At 37.4% G+C, this 21,538-nt stretch overlaps 1 protein-coding gene across 2 annotated transcripts in view; it reads left to right on the top strand.

Annotated features, from left to right (window-relative positions):
- PCSK5 (proprotein convertase subtilisin/kexin type 5) overlaps positions 1-21,538 on the top strand; it is a gene marked incomplete at its 3' end in the record, with an annotated part of 393,680 nt that overhangs the window by 142,973 nt on the left and 229,169 nt on the right. For both annotated transcript variants that reach the window (XM_080912751.1, XM_080912752.1), the window contains exons 6-7: positions 8,647-8,735; positions 10,271-10,443. In XM_080912751.1, coding sequence (XP_080768877.1) covers positions 8,647-8,735; positions 10,271-10,443 — 262 coding nt within the window. The remainder of the gene's footprint in view (positions 1-8,646; positions 8,736-10,270; positions 10,444-21,538) is intronic.

Below are 21,538 nucleotides of genomic sequence, written 5' to 3' on the forward strand. Positions count from 1 at the left end.
AATCAATGCTTTGATCCATTCTGTGGTTGATACAATTACTGGCCGGTTGAATCACTTCTTAGCCTAATTGGAGCTTTGGTGTGATCAGTAGTTGATCCACCTACTGCAGGATCCAAATCAATATTATTTCAATCAGTAGTTGACCAATTTTGTGATGCAATCAGTACCCAATCTAATCACATCAGCCTTTGATCCAGTCATTGGCTGATCCAAAAAAAAAAAAAAAAAAAAAAAAAAATGAATTTACTGAAATTGAAGCCAGAATCAGTGTTTAAATGAATATGCAACACTTTGAACAATAAAAGTGAGGTTGTGAAACTGCATGGAGTATATTATCTAACAGCATGTAGTCATTGGCACTCCTGCATCATCCAGAAATGAATCATGCTTGAAGTTTTTCTAAATACTAAATATCATGAAATGTGAATTTTAATAGGGCCATAGGCAGACTCTGTTTGTGAAGCTTGTTATCAGCTGTTCCAAGGACCATTTGGAATTCTTACATTGACAAATCCTTCTCAAGGCTATGGGGTCTCAGTTTTGCTGACCTCCCTCCCCAGTTTATACTAAGCTCTCCTACTGAGTCCCCTTTTAACATAGCTTTGCTTGTGCTTACTAGATACTGGGTCACTCATGTGGGAAATGCCATGACTTGTGAAAATTCATTAAACAATCTGATAGGCTTGCGTTGCCTTATGTTGTTTGTATGTTCACGAAGATGTGCAGATACACACTGGGAAGGAAAGGGAATCAGTACCAGCTTCTCAAGTGAATGTTCTCCTCTGGTTTTGTTCTTTAATTTTCACCCGTGATGAGGAATCAACCCCAGCCTCTCACACATGCTAAGCTCTGACTCTAACACAAAGCCTAGTAGCAGTATTCTTCAATAGATCTTCCTTATTTAGAAACTCCAGTAACTATGGCACCATAATAGCTCCAGGCACAGCCTGAGAGTACTCGTTTCAGGAAGGTCTCATATCACCATCACTTAGTTCCAGCCCTGACAAGTGGGGACGAGCCAGGGACCCATCCATATTCTACCTTAAATGTTTGTTTTATTGTGGTGGAAGCCTTAGGACTTGATTTCCGAATATCTGAGTTCAAGATCGTTCAATACAAAGTAGTTGTATTAGCTTATGGCAGTCCCATAACTCATAAAAATCAGTTTCCACATGTATAATTTGGAAATAATATATATATATATATATATATATATATATATATATATATATATAGTACAAGATTAATGAAGAAACCAAATAAAATTAAATATAAGGAAATATAAGAAACAATCTCTTAAATTATATTTAAAGCAGGTTTACTGCCTTCATTGGTTTTTAATGTATAAATTATAAATTGTATATTGTATTCAGTATTCTTTGTGTGGGTGTGTGGGTGTGTATGTATACATATAGTTGTGTGTATATGAACCTATAATACGTGTACATGTTCAAAGGAGAGAGGTATACACACTTATACAAGTTTGCTACGATCAGAATAAGAATGCTTTATTATGCTCTACCTGATTTTTGTTTGTTTATTTGGTTGATTGGTTGGTTGTATTTGAGATTTTTTGAGGAAGGGTCTCTTTCCCATGGGCTCAAATGTTATCCACAAGACTGGAAGCCACCAAGCCCCCATGATCATGAAGTCTTCACTAATCACAGCTAGTGAACAGGTGTGCACTGCTGCCACCGGACTTGTTGAGTCGTGCAGAAGTCTGAACCTCAGGCTTCATGATTGTGCTCTCTCCAGTCACAGTCACTGGAATTTTAATGGCTATGCAAGGCATTTACCTAAGTGAGGAAACTGTAAAGCTGTATTCGGAATCAATAAAAGAGGATTTTAAGAAGGTAAAAGCATTCATGGTTTGAGGCCCTAAGGAGACTGATCTTACTTCCACCATTCCTAGAAAACAAAGGCTGAGGATCATCTAGCTAGGGGTGGTTTTTATATTTTCAGAAGGCAAAGAAAAGGAAAAGCAAGTGCAAAAGCTTTCTGTTGCCACATAAATCCAGTCTCATTACAGGCAATGTTTAGCAATTTATGCCTAGCAGGCATGCAAACACCATCGTAGTCAACGCCTATCCCATATGCTGTTTCTACATAAAATGTGCTATGTGCTGTATACATCAAATTGCAAAATTGATTATCAGAAATTATGATTTTTTAAATTAATTTATTTGTCTGTGGATTTGGGAATCAAACTCAAGTCTTCTGGAAGAACAGCCAGTACTCTTAACCTCTGAGCCATCTCCCCAGCCTAAGACTTAGAATTTTTTTTTTAATGAGAATTGTCCTACCTGTTGGGTTAGTTCTTCTGTAATGTTGAAGCCTTCTAGTATGTGTGGAGATCACATGAACAAGACTTCTGTTCTTCTGGTGTTTTTTGGCTGGAAGTGATACAGGGTATTTGAGTGGAAAGAGGATTCTGTTATGTCTCAGACCTGAAATGCCGGAAGAGTACTGTAGAAAGGAAGTTGGTTAACACTAAGAAATCCCTTACACCACAACTCAGTGCCACTGTTTCCCATATTTCAGATAAATAAGAATATACCACTGTCACGTGCTTTCATTGCTCCCTGATTGGAAAGTAAGACTTGCGTCATCAGGAACTGGCCAGGTTACCTGTGGTCAGCCAGCAGCCTCCAGCCAAGAGAGATCAGACATTTACACTGCCATCTCCACCAGCTCTTAACAGAATCTGAACAAAAGTCTTTGTAGCCTACTTCACAGGAAGTATTGAATGATGTATTTAGCTAAATATTGTAGTAAGAGCCTCATAGAAATAGACCTATTAAACACGTTGTCCAATGAATGCAAGTATATACATTATTTTTTTAAAATTTCTTTGCCAAGAGTAGCCACTGACACTTCAACATGTCAGTGTGTAGTTCTCACCTTTGAACCCTTAGTGACAAACACACCCTTCAGTACTTGTTTGATTCTCATAATCAAAAGTGATTCAGAAAAATTAATTAGACAGAAGCCAAGGGAGTAGGTTCGCTTGTTTCGTAGGCATCATTACAGCAGTAGCTGAAAACTGCTCACAGGGTACTGGTCCAGGTGAAACACATATATTATGATTACACTCTATCTCCCTAGTGTATTATTTTGCTACTTAAGACATACTTATATAATGTGACTTTCTGGGAACATTTGAGGAAGGGGAAAATGTATAGAAAAAGAGCACGAAAGAATGAAACTTATAATTTCATATAGGCTGGTTTCTTTCCTTATCTTTATGGGCCCTTTCCAGTCTCTTGGCATACACATTCAGCGTACACCTCATACTTCATGCATTACTGACTTCTAATTATGAAATTTTCTTCTAATTATGATAATGTGAAATTATAAAAAAAATCAGCCTAGGCAGCAGGAGGGGAAGTTGGTCGACCTGCATACTGAGCGTTTTCACTGGCAACAACCCTAACCAGAACAACCAGAGCAGAAATCCGTAGAGCATTTTGCTCCTAAACCTTGATTAGCATGTGCCACAATACTTGATAATCATTTGCATAAGTCTAACATCATGGCACTAGCCTTTGGTTCAATTTAGTCAAACTTACAGAGCTCATAAGGCTCCCAAGGAAAATGTTGTTTCCTTCAAATAGACAAATAATATGTCAGTGTGGCGGAATCCAACACATTGCTTTCTTTTAGCATGCATGTGTAGGTCAAGAATTGCCTTTAGATGTGTTCTTCAACTACTTCTCCACCTTACTTTTCGGATCAGGGTTTCTTACTGAACCTGGGGCTCACTGATTCAGCTAGGCTAGACAGCAAGCCCCAATAATCCTCCTGTTTCCCATCTTCCCAACTCTGGGTTTCCAGACACCACTGCCATGCACAGTGTCTTCTACCTGAGTATTGAGGATCCAAACTGGGCCCTCCTGCTATGTGCCAAGCACTTTACCACCAAAGACACCCAGCCCCTCAGCACCCTAACCAGGGCTAGCTTCCCTAGGCCCCAGCACCCCACACCCAGTCCTTCAGCCACCCCAACCCTCTATCCCTAGGCCCATGAGCCCCTGAAATTTTCTACTGAGGGAAACTGATGTAACAAAATATTTCACACTTCTCAGGATCCTGAAACTATTCCAGAGTCAGAGAAATGATACACTAAGAAACAAATACCTTTAAAGTGTTAGTGTGTCCATATCCAGTTTATTTTTAAGTGTCCAGTTTCTTTTAGGTAAATTCATGGAGTATAGCTCTTCTTAGGTATTCTTTATGTGATAGTTTAATGTTGAGTATATTTTCTATACTAGTTTTTTCAGTATACTAAAAACACTGCAATGTACATATTCTGCTCTTGAAACACAACTACCTCTGAAAAATGAACCTGGTTTCTGATGTCAGTGCTGAGCTGACATGACATTATTGATGTTACCCACCCTGTTCTTTACAGGCTTGCTCACACACTTGAACTTCAATCCAGCCGTGATGATAATTATTCCCCCATGATTTGCTGTAAATCCACGTCAAAATACTGAGTCTAAATAAGATGTAAAATTAGAAAGGTTACTGGTATTTTGTGGGGAAACCATCATTGTCATCCAGAGGTCATAGGCTGTTTAGAAGTGGTTTAGCTGTGCCGGTGACATTATGCTATGTTATGTTACCTAACTGATACTTTAAACATGAGTAAGCAGAAGAAACAGGGTTCACCTCAGATAATTTCACCATTTTATGTACGTGGTTTATATATAATTATGAAGAACAATAAGATGTCTTTTCAAGAAAGTTTCATTGTAAAAAAGTAGTCAATGGACCATTTCTGTGCATTAATAATGTGTGCAATTGGTGCCAACCTTTATTACATTTGAGAAATGCAGAAATGAGCTAATTATTCAAGTTTTAAATGTGTGGGAAAACAGGCATTAAATATTATCTCTCCTAGTACAGTACTTCCAAAATTCCCAGGAAGGTTCTAAAAAAAGTGTTGTGGATGACAACTCAGTGGGACACCATGACACAATTACATAACACTGAGTGGGTACAAGCTTGTCTCTAGTGAACAAGCACCTCTACCCCAGGTGGAAGATGTGTTTCAGAAACCCCAGATGTGGAAGATAAAGATGGTATAATTCAATGAGATATGTGTACGCATACACACACACACACACACACACACACACACACACACACACACACACAAAGATAACTCTTGCATGAGATGGTACCATAGGCATTGACCTCTTCACTTTAATGAGGAAAGAATTGTAGAAGGTGAATCTATAGGTACATTGGATGTTCTCAACCTAGATAACAGGTGGCACAAAAACTCAAAATGGCTGTGAGCTTTGTGACTCCATAGATGGATCAGTCAACAGTTAAGTTTGGAAAATTGGCATCCTGGAAAATGCCATAGCATCAAACAATAGTAAATTGATTGGTTTTGTCTATTTCATAATCCTTGTATTTTTTGTATATGTTCATATAATGAAATATTAAAATATGTTAAGAGAAGGAGATTATCACAATCAACTAGCCAGGTTCAAAAAAAACTAGAAGTAATGACTGAATAATTCTGAAGATGTTCCAAATGACATGTTGGTGTATGTATATGCATGTGCATGCACAAATGCCTGTGTGTGTGAGTGTGTCTCTGTGTGTTCAGTACATATTCCAAAGGAAAGAGCCAAATATGAAGTTGCTTTTGTGCCATGTGAGCATAAATAAGAGACTGAAAATTTCATACACAGGGGTATTAGTTTATAGTTTGCACACATAATTTCTCCATTTTTCTTATTATAGTTAAGTTTGTCTATGATCCCCCTCTATATTTTTTCCTTTTTTTTCTCTCTCATGCATGTATCACAGGCATACACTATAGCTATAATAGCATTTTGGGGTATGTATGTGTGTATGTGTGTATGTGTGTGTATGTGTGTATGTGTATATGTGTGTATGTGTGTGTATCTGTATATGTGTATGTGTGTGTAAGTGTGTATGTGTGTGTATGTGTATGTATATGTGTTTTGCCTCAGTAGATGTTGAGCACCTTCCACAATATTTTTCCACCTGATGTTTTTGAGACCATCTCTCATGGGACGCAGAACGTATGGATTCATCCAGCATGGATGGGTAGCAGTCTCCCGAGAGCTGCCTTACAGACACATGCAGCTCTTGTGGACTTTTGAATGTCAGTTCTAGGGATCTGATCTCAGGTTCTCTTGCTTGTGTAGCAATTAGTTTACTTGCTGAGCTGCCTCCACAGTCCTATACAAATTTCAGTGGTGTGTTTTCATGTAGCATAGTTGCACTATTTGTGAAGGTTATCAATTTCTACCCACCATACCTTTTGGTGCAGTAATTCTACTTCTTATAACTTATCTTCAGTTGGTAAATCATATATGTGCTCAAATTTGGTGTTCATATTCTTGTTTACATTAGTAAAAATCTGAGAAACATTCTGGGACGAAAAGATATACTAAAAGAATTTTTGCGAATTCACATAGCCAAATAAGTACAAAAGCACATATTATTTATGTATACTACCACATGTAGAATAATCCAGTTTATAAGACGGCACTAACATATCCAGATTAATATTTGTATAGAAAAATACATATGACCTTACTCAGTGAAAAGAGCAGTATGGAATGTCTCTCTTAACAAACATGACTATATGCCTATGATTTGTTGATAGTTGGAGAAACATTAATTATATCTAATGACAAAAAGGCCCTAGCAGATGTAATATAAATTAAGGAACAGGGGAGTAAATTTCAAAGATTGAGAGCTAGTAACTTGGGGCTGGGGACTGTCTTCTCTTTCCACAAATGTCCTTATGTCTCAAATTCATCTATGTGCTATCACCTTTAAAATGGAGACAGAAATGAGCACCAGACATCACACACAGGCACACACACACACACACACACACACACACACACACACACACACATGCACACACACACACAGTCATACAGACTCATGCACGCATGCACACACACACACACATGCATATGCATGCCTCTGGGAACCTCAGCTCTCTTCTCCAGCCATGCAGATATTAGTCCTGTCTTTGTGGTTTTCCTCTAGGCTCAGTGGTGATATAGCAATTGTGTCAATACTATTCTAAGCCACGACTTCTGACAGTTTCTTCTTCACACTTGAACCTCCTCTGCTGCTCTTGGACAAGGTGATGGAAAGTGTTTCAGCCAGAAGATTTTTTTGTATTCACGTATAACATTTATTGCTCACACTTATGAGCTACAAGGATGTTTGTTTTCTTCAAGTATATACTTTGAGTTTATACCCTCCATGTTCCTGTTCCTCCTCCTTAAGTCTGCTTCTCATGGGAGACAGACATGTGTGCTTTGTGCATGTATATACCATCTAGGAGCCACATATGAAAGCATGTAGGATTTGTCTTTTTGAGGCAAACTTGATCCACTCTGTGTGATAATCTCTTGATGCATCCATTTTCTTCCAAACAACACCTTTGCTTCAGCCAGGTTTTTCTGAGCAAAAAGCTTGATGTGGCAAAATGTGACAGGGAATTCTTTTTCCTGTGATGACCTTGTTTTTAAGAACCATAAGAAGATGAAAATGAACAAAAGAACTATCTTGAAGGGCCTCGATAATTCACATGCAATATTTTGCACTTAAAGAGCATATCACACTTTTGATAATATTTTTGTTGGAGATACTTGATCTGTATTTAGCTGTACAGTTTAAAAAATGAGACAGTAGTCGGTCTAGAAGAAGGGATCATGGGTTAGAGAGCAAGTAGGAGAACACGAGAGAAGTTGGTGGAAGAAGAGGAGAGAAGAACTTGGAAAGTATGAATACAATGCTCATGAAATTCTCAAAAAAAATTAAAAATGAAATTTAAAACTGCACATTTTCTTGAAAGCTATGTTCTTATCCTTTGAATTGGTTTTCAGATCTCTGAAGTGGTTGAAAACTTTTATATAAATTTAACATTGTTTAGCATTGAGGAAGATGATAAAGACTTGAAAGGACGGTTTTCATATGTAATGCAAGTTAAAATCAAAACATGATTCAGGTATAGAACTGTAAACTCTTTAATGTAGAATAAATATTAGAGTAATATACCTAAATTGAAAAACTTGATGGACTGGATGTAACTAGTGTAGGTCATTCTTTATGTTTTACATAACTGTTCTAACTATATTCAGTGTACATCTGAGAGAAAAGGCCTTTTTGATGGACAAAAATGGTGAAATGTAGATGGGTTCTAAAAAGTGCACATTTTCATATCTATATTTGTAACATTTCTTTTACCTGAACTTATTAGTCTTTAAATTTACTCAGAATTAAATAAGAATGAAATTTGAGATAATATTTCTGTAGCCACATGTTAGATGCTTAGCCTAATAAATGAATGCCTACTAGATAATAGAAAACAGTTACATGGTTCATTTTCAGCCTTTGGGTTAATTTTTCTACTTAGAATAGCAAGATATCAAAAATAAATATCCTCAGAATTACAACTTAAAATCGCATGATGAAGTGCTAAATAATTTGCCACAGACAAGTTTTAGTGCTACTTGGGTAGGAAGTTCTTAAAACACCCACAGCTGGACACTTTCTTCACCACTTTGGCAGTGACACACAGAGCTGGTGAGAATGGAGAATCTTACTTTAGAATCTGTGTCTGTTCTGCTGCAGGCATGGAACCCGCTGTGCCGGAGAAGTGGCAGCCACTGCAAACAACTCTCACTGCACCGTTGGAATCGCTTTCAACGCCAAGATTGGAGGTATGAGACACTTCCAGGGATATACACAGGAGCCAGGAAGATCTTGACCAACTGCTATTCAGAAGCCTTTGCAAACTAGTGCCACTATGCATGAGAGGCCGGAACTGTGTCTGACAGCACTACTCATGAGAAAGATGATTTTCCGAACAATGATGGACACTTATTACAAGATCCCCAATGTGTCACAAATGCAGTTTTTCTAAACAAACTTGCTGGGGCTGGGGGTGTACGTTACCCAGTAGTGATCATAAACATGTTTTATGTTGATATCTGTACTAACTCAGAACTGAAGTCATGAATAACTAGCAATGGAAGCGTCAAACTACAATGTCTTGTTTCAATATATAGTTTCTAAGCTTTTAAAGTTGACTTTAATTGTAACTAAAATGCTAAATAGTAAAATCTCTTCTTATAGTCATGGAATGTAATGTTATTGTTACCATGAATCCAGGTTGTGTGTGTGTGTGTGTGTGTGTGTGTGTGTGTGTGTGAGTGGTGAGTGTGGATGGATGGATGGATGGATGAACAGACAGACAGACAGACAGAAAGAAAAATAATACAAGTCTCAGTGATGGTATTTTTTAAATGCAAGCTTTTCTTTTACTAAATAATTAGAAGTTATATTATTGTTGTCAGTTGCCAAAATACAAAATGAAAAGGAAAAGTTGCTATTAGAAACATAATTTATTTCTCAGTATATTAGTGACATTTTAAAAAATAGGGTTAAAGCTAAATTTCTATCTGGTAGTAATATGCTTATATGAAGATTAATAACTAAATATTGTTAAAAGTTTTTGAGAGTTATTTGAAATGTTAAATTTATTCTTGTCCATTATTTGACATGTAAATAATTTGGCAACAAAGAAATACAGTAAGTTGACATGGGTCTAAGAATATGGAATACATATGGAATGAGACCAAGCTAACTTGGCGCCTCCAACTTTTACAAAACTGCTAAGGTTACATTTCCACAACTATAGCTCAAGTTATTAAATGGAGAGAAATTTAGGTTGGTGGGTTTCTTGAGTATCTTTGTCAAAGCAAGATTTGGAACATTGGGAAAAAAATAGAGACTTAAAATATTTTTCAAGCTTTTCTCCTCAAGATAGCCTCTACAAAGTGTATGGTACCATTTTGCCAGGAAAATACTCAGTGAACTGTTGGTGAAAATGTAATGAGATGGGGGAGATGGTTAAGGATGTCTATTTGTATTCTGTTCACAGCACCCACATGGTAGCTCATACTTCTTGTAACTCTAGTTCCAGGAGACCAGTGCCATCTTCTAGCTTCCGGGAATTCTTGCAGACATTACAGATAAACCCAGGCAGACATACTCATACACATTATAAATGGATGAATGGATAGATGGATGGGTGGATGGATGGATGAATGGATGGATAGATGGATGGATGAATAAATAAATATGTTTTTTAAAAAAAATTATACATTTTTATTTCACCCAAATTGTCTAAGTGGACTGTGTCAGGATCATCTACTAGACATAAGTAACAAGCTGGCTTCTTTCTGCTTTGAAGGTGTAAGAATGCTGGACGGTGATGTTACCGACATGGTGGAGGCAAAGTCTGTCAGCTACAACCCACAGCATGTGCACATCTACAGTGCCAGCTGGGGCCCAGATGATGATGGCAAGACCGTGGATGGGCCAGCTCCACTCACCCGGCAAGCCTTTGAGAACGGTGTGAGAATGGTAGGTTTTCAAAGCATCTGGGTCAAAGAATTTTATATGCAGAACTTGTAGGCATGGTCTTACCCAGGCTAGAGGATTTCTGAAGCTCGTGGGCTGAGTGGCCAATGGAGAGAAGTCTTAAATGTTGGCACCATAGGTTGTTTCTGTTCTATGAACAAACTCAGAATTAGTATTTCCTCTGCCATTAACAGTACAGTCAGGTGTTTAGAGCCACACAGAGGACATACAGTAATTAATATGTACAAGTGGTTCTTTGAGAAGCAAATTCCTGGGGTGGAGTCATTGAGTGAGAATTCCATTTTCCCTTTGGTATTAGTGGATCACCCAACACGTTCCTTCTAGCATGTCCCCTTTGCACCACTTAGTTAACTTCTGTCCTGAATTGTCTTTCCGTGGATCCCTAAATCCTCTAATCAAGCAACTTGCCGTTTTATTTTATATCACTGAAAGAGTCTATGTCCACTGTCCCCAGAACATCTAGCTCTGTACTTTATTGTAATAGATGTAAATTTCAAATTACAGATTTTAAATTGTCTTAAATAAAAGCAAAGATGCTAGAAATTGTAGAAAGAGGGGCACTTCACCAGAAGTGGTGTCTTTCATTCTACTAATGAATAGACTTTCGAGTTATATAAAAGATACATGCTCCCTGAACATCATCATTGATCTGGCCCTAAGATCCCTCACCTTTCTTATCTTTCTCTGTATTGCCACACATGCATCCTTCACTCTTGTTCATTATCCATCAGCACATTTTGTTTTCCCTGGCCTAACCCAAGTCCTTCAGTCCTCTACTGAAAAGCCACCTCTTCCCAGACAGAAGTCTCTTTAAGCCCAAGCTGGAATGAACTATCATTAGTCCCCGACTCTGAGCTCACTGCCTTTGATAGTCTTCCTGGTGCTAAATAAAGGCCAAATCATATTGCAGTTTGTATCAGAGTTTGTTCTGGGCTTATCTTCCTGACAAAAGTTTAAGTCCCAAGAGCAGCGCATGTGCTTTATGCATATTTATGGATTTTACAAAACTAAGAGAATGTACTGAATTCTAGTAAGCATTCTGGAAATGTTTGTTGCATCAGATTTTCTAACTGCAAATGATACTAACCACAATGTTTTCATAGATTTGTCCCAGATTTGGAACAGTGGGATGCATTCAGTTGATTAGCATGTTTGAATAGGAATAAAAATCACAGAGAGTTTTGCATATTTTAGTGAGCCTGTGTTAGATTTGTAGCAAAAACCTGAGCTAGGCCATCTTACCCTGAAATGTATTTGAGGGAGAAAACACACACTTGCTTTATAAGCACTTCCTACCACAGAAAAAGTTTAGGTTTAATGAAAACATTTTCATTTCTAGTTATTCATATTCAGCTACTTTTGTATTCTTTTAACAGATACATAATACTGTAACCCATTGTTTAGAATTTCCTTTCAAAGTGTTTAATAAGAAATGAATAGAAGCTGTCTGCTGATTTCTTGCCAAAGCTGTGGAGTACAAGTTACTGATGTTGCCCAGTATGTCATCAAAAAAATGGCCATTTGAGTTCAAATCTTCCAATTAGGAATGCATTGCCCTCAGAAAAAGGAGCAACATGGAATTGTTCAACAATATTAAAATCTTTTTATTAGGAATGCACACAGCCTTGCACTTATGTTCATACAGATAAAGAATGCCCAAGCCTAATATGTAGTTTTGCTAACTGACTAACAGGCATGTTGGTAAGTAATAAGGTGCCAAAATTTTTTTAAATTTATTTTTACCAAAGTCTGTGACTCAATAGAAATAAACTGGAATTTTAATGCATTAAAACAGATAAAAATGTGGCATTTTTATTGTAACAAGTGTTTCCTTTTTAAAGTTGGGCTTAGAAACACATCATGTAAAAAACTATTCCAACACATAGGACTATTTAGAAATAAATAATGTGAAAAACTATGCCCATTTCAATTGCAAAATTAATGACATTTATTGTGATAAGTTGTATGCCAAAAGTATTTTAGGAAGCAATTAAATAATGAACTTCCCCACCCAAGTAGTTAGTCATTGATTGCTGAATGCAGATACATCTTACTATACGCTTAACCGCATTAACCTGCCCACTGGGAATCACACCAAATCTCTGCATGGGTCCCATGGGCACCATTCTAGTGCCACCCATAGAAATAGGGCTCATTGATTTTATTCGTTTCAAATTCTTGAAGTTTTGCAGTACAATAATTTAGGGTCTGGGATAAGGCTATGTAGTCAAGCATGTACTTAGCATACATGAGGCTTTAGGTTCAATTCCAAACACCTAAGTACCAAAAGAATAAGGGTAACATGATTTATGCCACATTCCTTTAAAGATCTTCTGGGATTTAATCTGAACAAAAAGGACTTCAGTTTTAAGATGAACCATTAACTTTTAGAGTTGAAGTAGTAGCAAAAGCAGTAACTCTTTATAGGGAAGATTTATCTTCTGATCTGTCTCCCATCTCAATATAAAATGACAGCAATAAACCATGGAAATGAGGCAAAATTGATTGAACAGTGTTTTCATGTACTTAGCATAGTGAAGCTTTTAAGTTAAGCTAAAGTCCAGTCTAGTATTTCTCACTTACTTCTGACTATAACTAAATCAAATAGCTTGCTTCCATTTCCTCTTCTAAAGTGGCGTGATGATATACTACTCACTTACAGGGTGTTTATAACAAAATATTCCACATGTGGTCATTAATGCACTGACTGAATAGAGTCAAGTACTCAATAAAAACTTCCTAGCGGAAAGATACCTTCTTCAAAGGTGCTGTTTATTTTTGTCCATAGTCCTTCCTGCTTCACAACTACATTGTATCCATGTTGCAGAATTCTAGATGACTCTATCAGGTTGCTTTCTGAAGTAGACTAGAAATGACATGGAAGATGGGTACAGATTCTCTAAGCTCTGTTACTAAGGTCATGTGCTTTGTTCCTCTTCTGTCTATTTGTACCATCAGTTCCTCTTGTTCTAATAAAATAAGTGTGTCCACTTTAAATCATCGGCAATATTACTGTGGTTCTGTGTGTGTGCACACACTTGTGTGAGTGTGTGAGAATGTATGTGTGTAAGAGAGTGTGTGTATGAATGTGTATATGTGAATGAGTGGGTGAGTGTGTGTGCATGTGTGTTGTCTATGTGTCCAGTCTCAATTTGTTTATTTTTCCAAAAGATGTTTCTCTAGATAGCTGTTGAGTATACCATTCAACATTTCAAGTTGATATTGGGTAGATTTTATCAGAAAAATTATGTTTGACCACTTTCTTGTGTTCAAGCATCATGGGATGCTAAACCTATCATCTCTGAGGTCAGACTAGAATGAATAAGTGAACTCCTGGTGACTTGAAGACCTAAAGAACAAAGGCAGGTAAAGAGGCACAGTTGTCTCACCAGTGACAAGCTTTCACCATGACCTTAAGTCACGTTGGCCCATTGGTGTCCTACCTACATCCTCCACTGCCTGCAGGAATTGGAATGAATAGTCAGTACACCATATCACCTAGACAAAACACAGAGAATCCATAAGATTGTTTCAACTGAGATGCATGTAGTGAAGGAAATATAGTTGACAGCTGGAAGGGGCAGAGCACTGCTTTTTTGAGAAGGGTAGACAATTCCCTTTGAGGAGGTAGCATCTGTTAGCATAAAGGTAAGTTGATAATGTGAAGACATCGTAGAGGAATATTCTATGCAGGTGGAGCAGAAGGCACCAGAAAACCTTAAACAGAAAAGTTTTTTTTTTTTTCAAATAGCAAAAGGTTTGCATGAATACCAAAAGGTTTGCAGTGTATTTCTAGAACTGAAGAATCCTTGGACCCTGGAAACAGTATGAGCAGGAAGAAAGTAGTAGAAAGGAGAGATTGTCCAAGAGCAGCTCAACATGATTTTCTAAGTCACAGCGAGGGTTAACATTCAATTCTCTTACAGAAAATCACTGGAAGTTGAAATAAGACAGGTTCCCTGTAACTGTACAATTTGGGGGTCTGAATTTGTAGGGAGAAGAATGGAAGATTATAGTGGTCCAGGGCAGCATTAAGATCATCAAATATCAGGCAGTAGGAGAAAGAAGAGCATGCATCGAGAAATCTACTCAGAGGAGATAAATACTTTTGCTCAGAGCTTCCAAGTATCGATCATGTTCATTTTTGCTGCTTACTAATCAGAAACATACCAAGTATTGAATTTCAAAATTCTTTCCATTTATTTACTGTAAGATAAACATTTCAGTCAGTGGAATATAGCAGTGCATTCAAATACTTTAACAAAAATCATGATTGATTCAATTTATTATAGCCCTTTTAGAATTAATGTGCCAAAATTGTATCAGAGAAACTGTGTTAAACAAACCATATCATAGATCTCTCTCTCTCTCTCTCTCTCTCTCTCTCTCTCTCTCTCTCTCTCTCTCAGGACTGCATTTTATTTGATGTCAAGGAGCTGTAAAATTGATGTGATTTTTAGGGTCATATAACTTGGACTATAGTCAATGAAGGGGATGTGATAGGATGAAGCTGAGGAGAAGGATGGAGACAATGACGACAAGGATAACATGAGAGTTTAATATTTTGGCTGATCTGTTCACTGCTGTGACTCATCTGAGCCCCCAAATGGGCTATTAACTTTTAATCTAGGCAGTAATCTATCTTTCCCAGCCTTACATGAGGGAAATCAAAGCTAACAAAGTCAGAACACACACTCCAACACACTCTAATAAGTTCAACTACTTGTCCCCGTTCTGTCTTCTCTGACACATGTGACCCTTCCTTAATTTCACTTTCCTGTTTCACCTCTGTTTGCAAATACACATTCAGACAGTTAGTCCTCATACCTCAGAAAGAAAATGTAGGGATGGAGCTCTAGTAGTTAAGAGCATTGACTGCTCTTCCAGAAGTTTCATGTTCAAATTCCCAGCTCACAACCATCTGTTCCAGGGAATACAGAGTCTTCTTTTGGCCTCTACAGACATGAGTCCATACAAGTGGTTCATGGCCGTGCTGCATGCAGGCCAAACATCCATGCATATAAAAAAATAAGTTAAATAGAATAGCTGATTAATCCCTCTTTTCTCACTGTGCTTTCCTTTCCTTTCCCTGCACCCATTTCTCTTTCCCCTTAAGATTGAAATTTCTTGTGGCTGTTCCTATACCTGTCTTCTACTAGGTCCTCTCAGAGCTATTAGGTAACTTGTCCTAACAGGGCATCCTGCCTGCTCTTCCTATACACCCTAGCCCTGTCCCTTTAAAACTCTATGGTTTATACTTGTTCGTCTTATGATTTCTCTTCCATAAAGGTCTAGAATCAGACTACATCCTGTATTGTGTGCAGAAATACTCGGAAGGGGAATGTAGTGACAAAAGAAAGAATGATTGAGGAATGCATAGATAACTTCCTTGCTAATTTTCTCAGAAAACAACACTTGCATTGCTTCAACCATATATAATGAACCTAAACTGTTAATCTTGTATAATAAACCATAGTGGTTAAAGAACGCAGAGTCTGAATGCAGGCTCTCTGATTGGGAAATGTGGGTTCTAGTACTTTTCATTTTGACCTCATTCATGTTAAAATTAGCCTGTAGGATCAGTTTGTTCATCCATTCAGTGGAGCTAAATGCTAGCATTTCCCTTCCAGGATTATAGTTTAAAGCCTATAAAACACACTGCAAGGTTTCTGACACAATGCCAAATCTGGGAACATTATATCAGATTCACACCCGAAATGAACAAGGCAATAAAGATGAACGGCTGCCTAATTGTATAAAATACCACAAGAGTCTGCCTGGTCCAACACCCCTAGGTTTCATCAATTTGAGATTACTGACTGATTTTTGTGGGAGCCTTCAGATGGTATTAATGAATGGTTTGTATAAGAGAAGAAAGCACCAGTAGAATATTTGCTCAATTTCTTTCCAAAAGCCAGTAACATCATAAAACCCAAAACACAATAAGGTGGAAACCAACAAGTTTTTGTTTTGTTTTGTTTTGTTTTGTTTTTGTTTTTGTTTTTTTTTTGCCACAGACACAGAATTCTTATTTATTATACAGTGCCTTTGCTGATTTAAAAGTACTTTAAAGGGTTAGGTTATCTCAAAGTAGAAAGATGTGTTTAACTTTAATCAAGGTTTTCAATTTAAACATATAGAATCTTTTCTTTCCCCCCTGCCATTCCTTCCTCTCTACCTCCTTTTTCCTCTGTCCCCTCTTCCCATAGAGTTTTATTATGTACCCCAGGCTATGTATCCCAAGCTAACTTCAAAACACGTTTCCCTTATTTAACTTCACAAGTGCTGACTTAACAGGTGTGTATCACAACACTCAACCACAATAAGAACAGCACAAATTACATCACCTTTTAAAAATTGATTTCAAATATCATTTCATTTTAGATTGCCTAGAGCTATTGTTTTAAATTTCAGATAAACGTATCAGATCTCTGCTGTCATAACCTTAGAACTAGAACTGTCTTGGTTAATTCAGTTCATACTATTAATACATTTCTTTATGTGGTGTGGTCTTCAATGCACCTTGTGTTCCCAAAAATGTGGCTTCATCCTCATCATCTAGAAAACAGCTTTCTGGTAGTTGTTGCTGAAAGTCTGTGGAAACCCCCCTTGTCTTCACAATTAGAATATCACCTGCACAGACTTTTCAACTGGATGCTTCCAAAACCATCCAACCAAAGCTTCAGCCTTCAATCCTGCATGAACGCTATGTTGAGGAAGTATGTCTACATGCATTGATTATCATCTTTTTCTTTAAAATTCATCACTGCCTCCCATGACGGACAAGAAACACTGAGCTTTTAGCAGGGCCCATGGGGTCTCTCATAGTTTTGCCAGTGTTTACAGAACGGAAACTTTACATGTCATCTTTTTTAATGAACAGTGTAAGAATCACTCTGTCACCACTTGTCCTTATGTAGCATTAACCCACATCCTTAGCAAATAGTACCCAAGGAGACAATTGTGCCTTCAAATTTTAAGCCAGTCCAAAATAGGAAAGGGAATTCATAAAGAAGTGACCACAGTTTTGAGATATCGATGACACTGAAATAAGTGCAGAATAAGAGGCTGACAGTGCAGTTTTCTCAAATTTGTTTATCCGTGAGCTCCATTATGCTCAACACCTTGCTAGGTGTCAGAGGAGGATGAATAGCTCATAGCCCTCATCTTAGGGAAAGTCTCTATGTAATGATAAGGGGCTATCTAAATAAAGCGTGGACCAACTCCCAAACAGCACTCATCTTACAGAACCTGGTAAGACAGTGCAAAAAACACAACATACAGCATCAAAACCTACCTGCCTGGAAGTCATCTTGCCAACTTTGGGTTATAAAAGTTTAATAAGACTTGTGTAGTTGATACTTATCAGCAGATGCCTGACACATTGAAAGAATTTCCTCACATGTGTATGCGATTATGTTCTCTAGAAAATGAGCAAGAAATTGAAATGGAATCTTTTCTATATTCAGAAAAGCTTGTATCATGGTTGTCATGTTTTGCTCAGGAAAGCTTACTTAAAGACCCTCTAAATGCTTAGCATTGATTTGGCATTTGTCTTGCAGCCCACCCCTAGAGCTCTCATGTGAGTAGTTAAGGACCATATTTTACAGGGTTTTCTTGAGCTGGGGAGATTTCTCAGCATAAAAAGACACTTTCCCAAGACCAGAATTCAAGTTCCAGCTTCCCTATCAAGAAGCTGTGGCTCACAACTAACTGTAGCTTGAGGAAATTCAGTATCATCCTCCAGCTTCTATGTGTGCCCACAGGCATGTACATGCACACACATGCACACACATGCACACACATGCACACACATGAAATAATGATGAAACATAATAAATCATATTTTTAAGTAACAAGTTTTATCTGCAAGTAAATTTTCAACTCCAGGACAACTTTCTTTGTGGGTTATGATTTGCTTGTTAGTTTGGAGAAGTCATTAGAACATTCAACAAGTTCAGAACAGAGCTGATGTCAAGGATAGGAAAAGAACTTAGGTAAACTCAAAATCTTTGGTTGTTACCCTCCTCTTCGAACCAACACTAGCTCCATCATGACCCTATGGTGTCCAGGGTCCTAGTTCTTTGGTTACTATTTCTTCTTCTCAGAAAATTAACACATTCTGAAGTAGAGTAGATATATAGAACGTTTGATGAATGCACGAGGCCTTCTACAACCACATGTTGTCAATTGAAGATGCAAAAGTCACACATGCAACTTTTTAAAGCCTTTAAATTAAAAGCATCTGTCTAGCAAACTGAGAGCAAAGAGGCTTAATGTCCTTATATAATAAAAGCAGCAATGGTAATCATAATAAAATTAACTGATTCCACCAGGAAGAGATAGATTTTATTTTACATATATACACCCAGCTATAATAGGATTGAAACCTGTTTATACTTTAATATATGAAAGATTGCTGCTACATTAGTTGTTGAATGTTGTAAAACTGTGGAAAGATATATAGATGGACAAAGTCAGACAAAGGACCATATTTAAGTTTGGTTTGACTTAATAAAAATTTATTTTAACTGGGTCCATTATTAAAATTTTGCATGAGGATTTAACTATACCTGTGTGGGATTCTGTGTGCCAGTTGAAAGGGTTTATTTTGGTTCACAGTTTGAGAGTAGGGCAGTTGTGGCTCAGGAGTCAGAAGCATCGGGGTACATTGAATTCATGTTTTAGTAACTGAAAGAGACACATGAAGATCTCAGTGTTCGGCCATTTCTTTATGGTAAGACCCAGGCCATTGGATGGTTTCAACAATATTCAGAGTGGACCTTTTATGCTTGGTAAATCTTTCTGTAAAGACCATTGTAGATGTATAGAGATGTGTGGGAGTCCTTTTTTTTTCAGTTTGCTTAATTCTGTTTAGTGACTACTGGGCTAACTGAGACGCTGGTAAATGTCTCAAAATTTGTCCTACTGTGCTTCTAGAAGACTCAAAGGCATACAGATTCTGGATTCAGTGAACTTAAGGCCCATCCTAGCAGCCATTTCCATTGTTCCAAATATCCATTTGTGAATGCTGATAGAAAGACCTCATGAGTGCATTTCCTTAACCATAATATGACAGCCACAGAAAATACAGGCCTCTGTGTCATAGACACTGAGCTGATGCTTTCCTATTGCTCAGAAGTATGAATGACTTGTGTCATAGAATTTGTAGTGCACATAGTATGCCTATATTCTTTATTATATGATGAATACAATCTAATGTAATTCTCAAGTTTCTTTTTAAAAACACTGTTATGATTGTGGGTTAATAGTAGTGCACAGTACTTGGATGTATAAACAGAGACTTAGCAGTTAGGCAATGTGTCTGGTCACTAAGAAACACAAGATGTCAGATCTCTGTGGAAAGCCTGTGTTCTACACTGTGTAATAGTACCAGGTGGCACATCTATGTATGTTCATCCCAAACATGGACACAGAAGTGACCACAGCAACAAAGAACTGTATCCTTACATCTCTAGAGGAGTTACCATCTGGGCCATATTGAGCAACATCCTAGTCTTCCCTATGTTGGATCTTTTTCTTTGTCAACTTTGTAGGAGGTGCAAGACTTTAATGCAAATAGAGGCCTTTGTCAGTTTGAGACAAGGCATGTTTCTAGGTTGCCAGCACTTCCATTTACCTTCCTGTTCTCTCTGTTGGAAGAATTACAAAGACCCAGTGACATGTCTCATCTGATGGATGAAGTTCTCTGCCCGATGGTTGCTCTTTTCTTCAAAGCAAGGGTGGCATTGGATTCCTTTTTAAGAATTAGAGCATATTTACCATGTAATCTTATATTAAAAAATGAGTCTAATACAAATAGTTCCTTTTTACTGAAGACAAGATTGTGTTTATAGATAGAAATTGCTGTGAGTTAATTTTCCTTATTTCAGAAATTCAGTAAGATACCCTATGTTAGGTCAAGGCCGTCACTTTATATAGTTGAAAACCATGACACTGTTTAAACCCCACGGTGGGCTATAAAGGGAAGTGACTTGCTTATTTCTTCTCTTAGAGTTAATCCAGCAGATATAATAATTCAGAGCAAGAATTCATAATTTAGAGCTAACTTCAAGTAGTATAAGCTCTTATTATCTCTGGAACATCTCTGTTCTTTTTAAGTGCATTTCAAACATTTATAAGAAATTATCTTCATGCCCTTGTTGATAATAAATATTTTTATTCTCTATGAAAGGAATTTTTCAAATTTTAGATCTCACCATAAATTTAAAGTAATGACACATTTCAGGGCAGTTTCAAATGTGTACTTTTTAAAGATTTATTTTTATTTTAAATATTTATGTGTATGTATGTTTGTGTCTGTAGATGTAAGTATTTATACATGTGTGCAAGTGCCCAAGGAGGGCAGAGACATTGGATCCCTCAGATTCCCCAGAAGCTAGAGTTACAGGCAATTGTTAGCCACCAGACTTGATGTTAGAATTTGAACTTAGATCTTCTACAAGAGTATTACATACTCTTAACTCCTAAGGTATCTCACCAGCCCCTCAAAATCATTACTTAACATTATGACTATCCCTCTTGCCTCTGAAAGTCTGAGCACGGCTGTGACTTTGCTGAGATGGTACAAGAGAAAGAGAGTTGTCAGATGTGACAGAAGCCTTTGGGAAGGCTGGGGTGGCTGACTACACAGAAAAGCTCAGCTGTTGGCTGGGAAAGCTTTAGGAAGTGTATGACATGCACAGTATAATCCTAGCTTTCCCAAATAAGAAACTGAAAATGAACTCTACCTGTGTGACTATCCTTCCAAACATCATTATCAGTCCTTGCACCATGGGAGAGAAGCTTACACAAGGCTTAAAGAATGGAGTTCTGAGAGGTTTCAATTTGTTTTTAATTGATGCATAAAATGAGCTATGTACACATTAATGGAATGCCAGACATTGTTCTCACACACTGTGTGAGGTTCACAGCAGGTAAATATGACTTTTTCAATTTACCTTCTCTCAGTAAAAATCCTGTTTTCAGTTTTCTTGAGATAATGTGTTTCTTGATGAGACTGATGTCGTGTGAGGATGATGAGGTCTAAGGAAGCAGGAAGTGTAGATGCACAGCA

The sequence above is a fragment of the Micromys minutus genome (assembly GCF_963924665.1).
Source record: "Micromys minutus genome assembly, chromosome: 2".
Taxonomy (NCBI): Eukaryota; Metazoa; Chordata; class Mammalia; order Rodentia; family Muridae; genus Micromys; species Micromys minutus.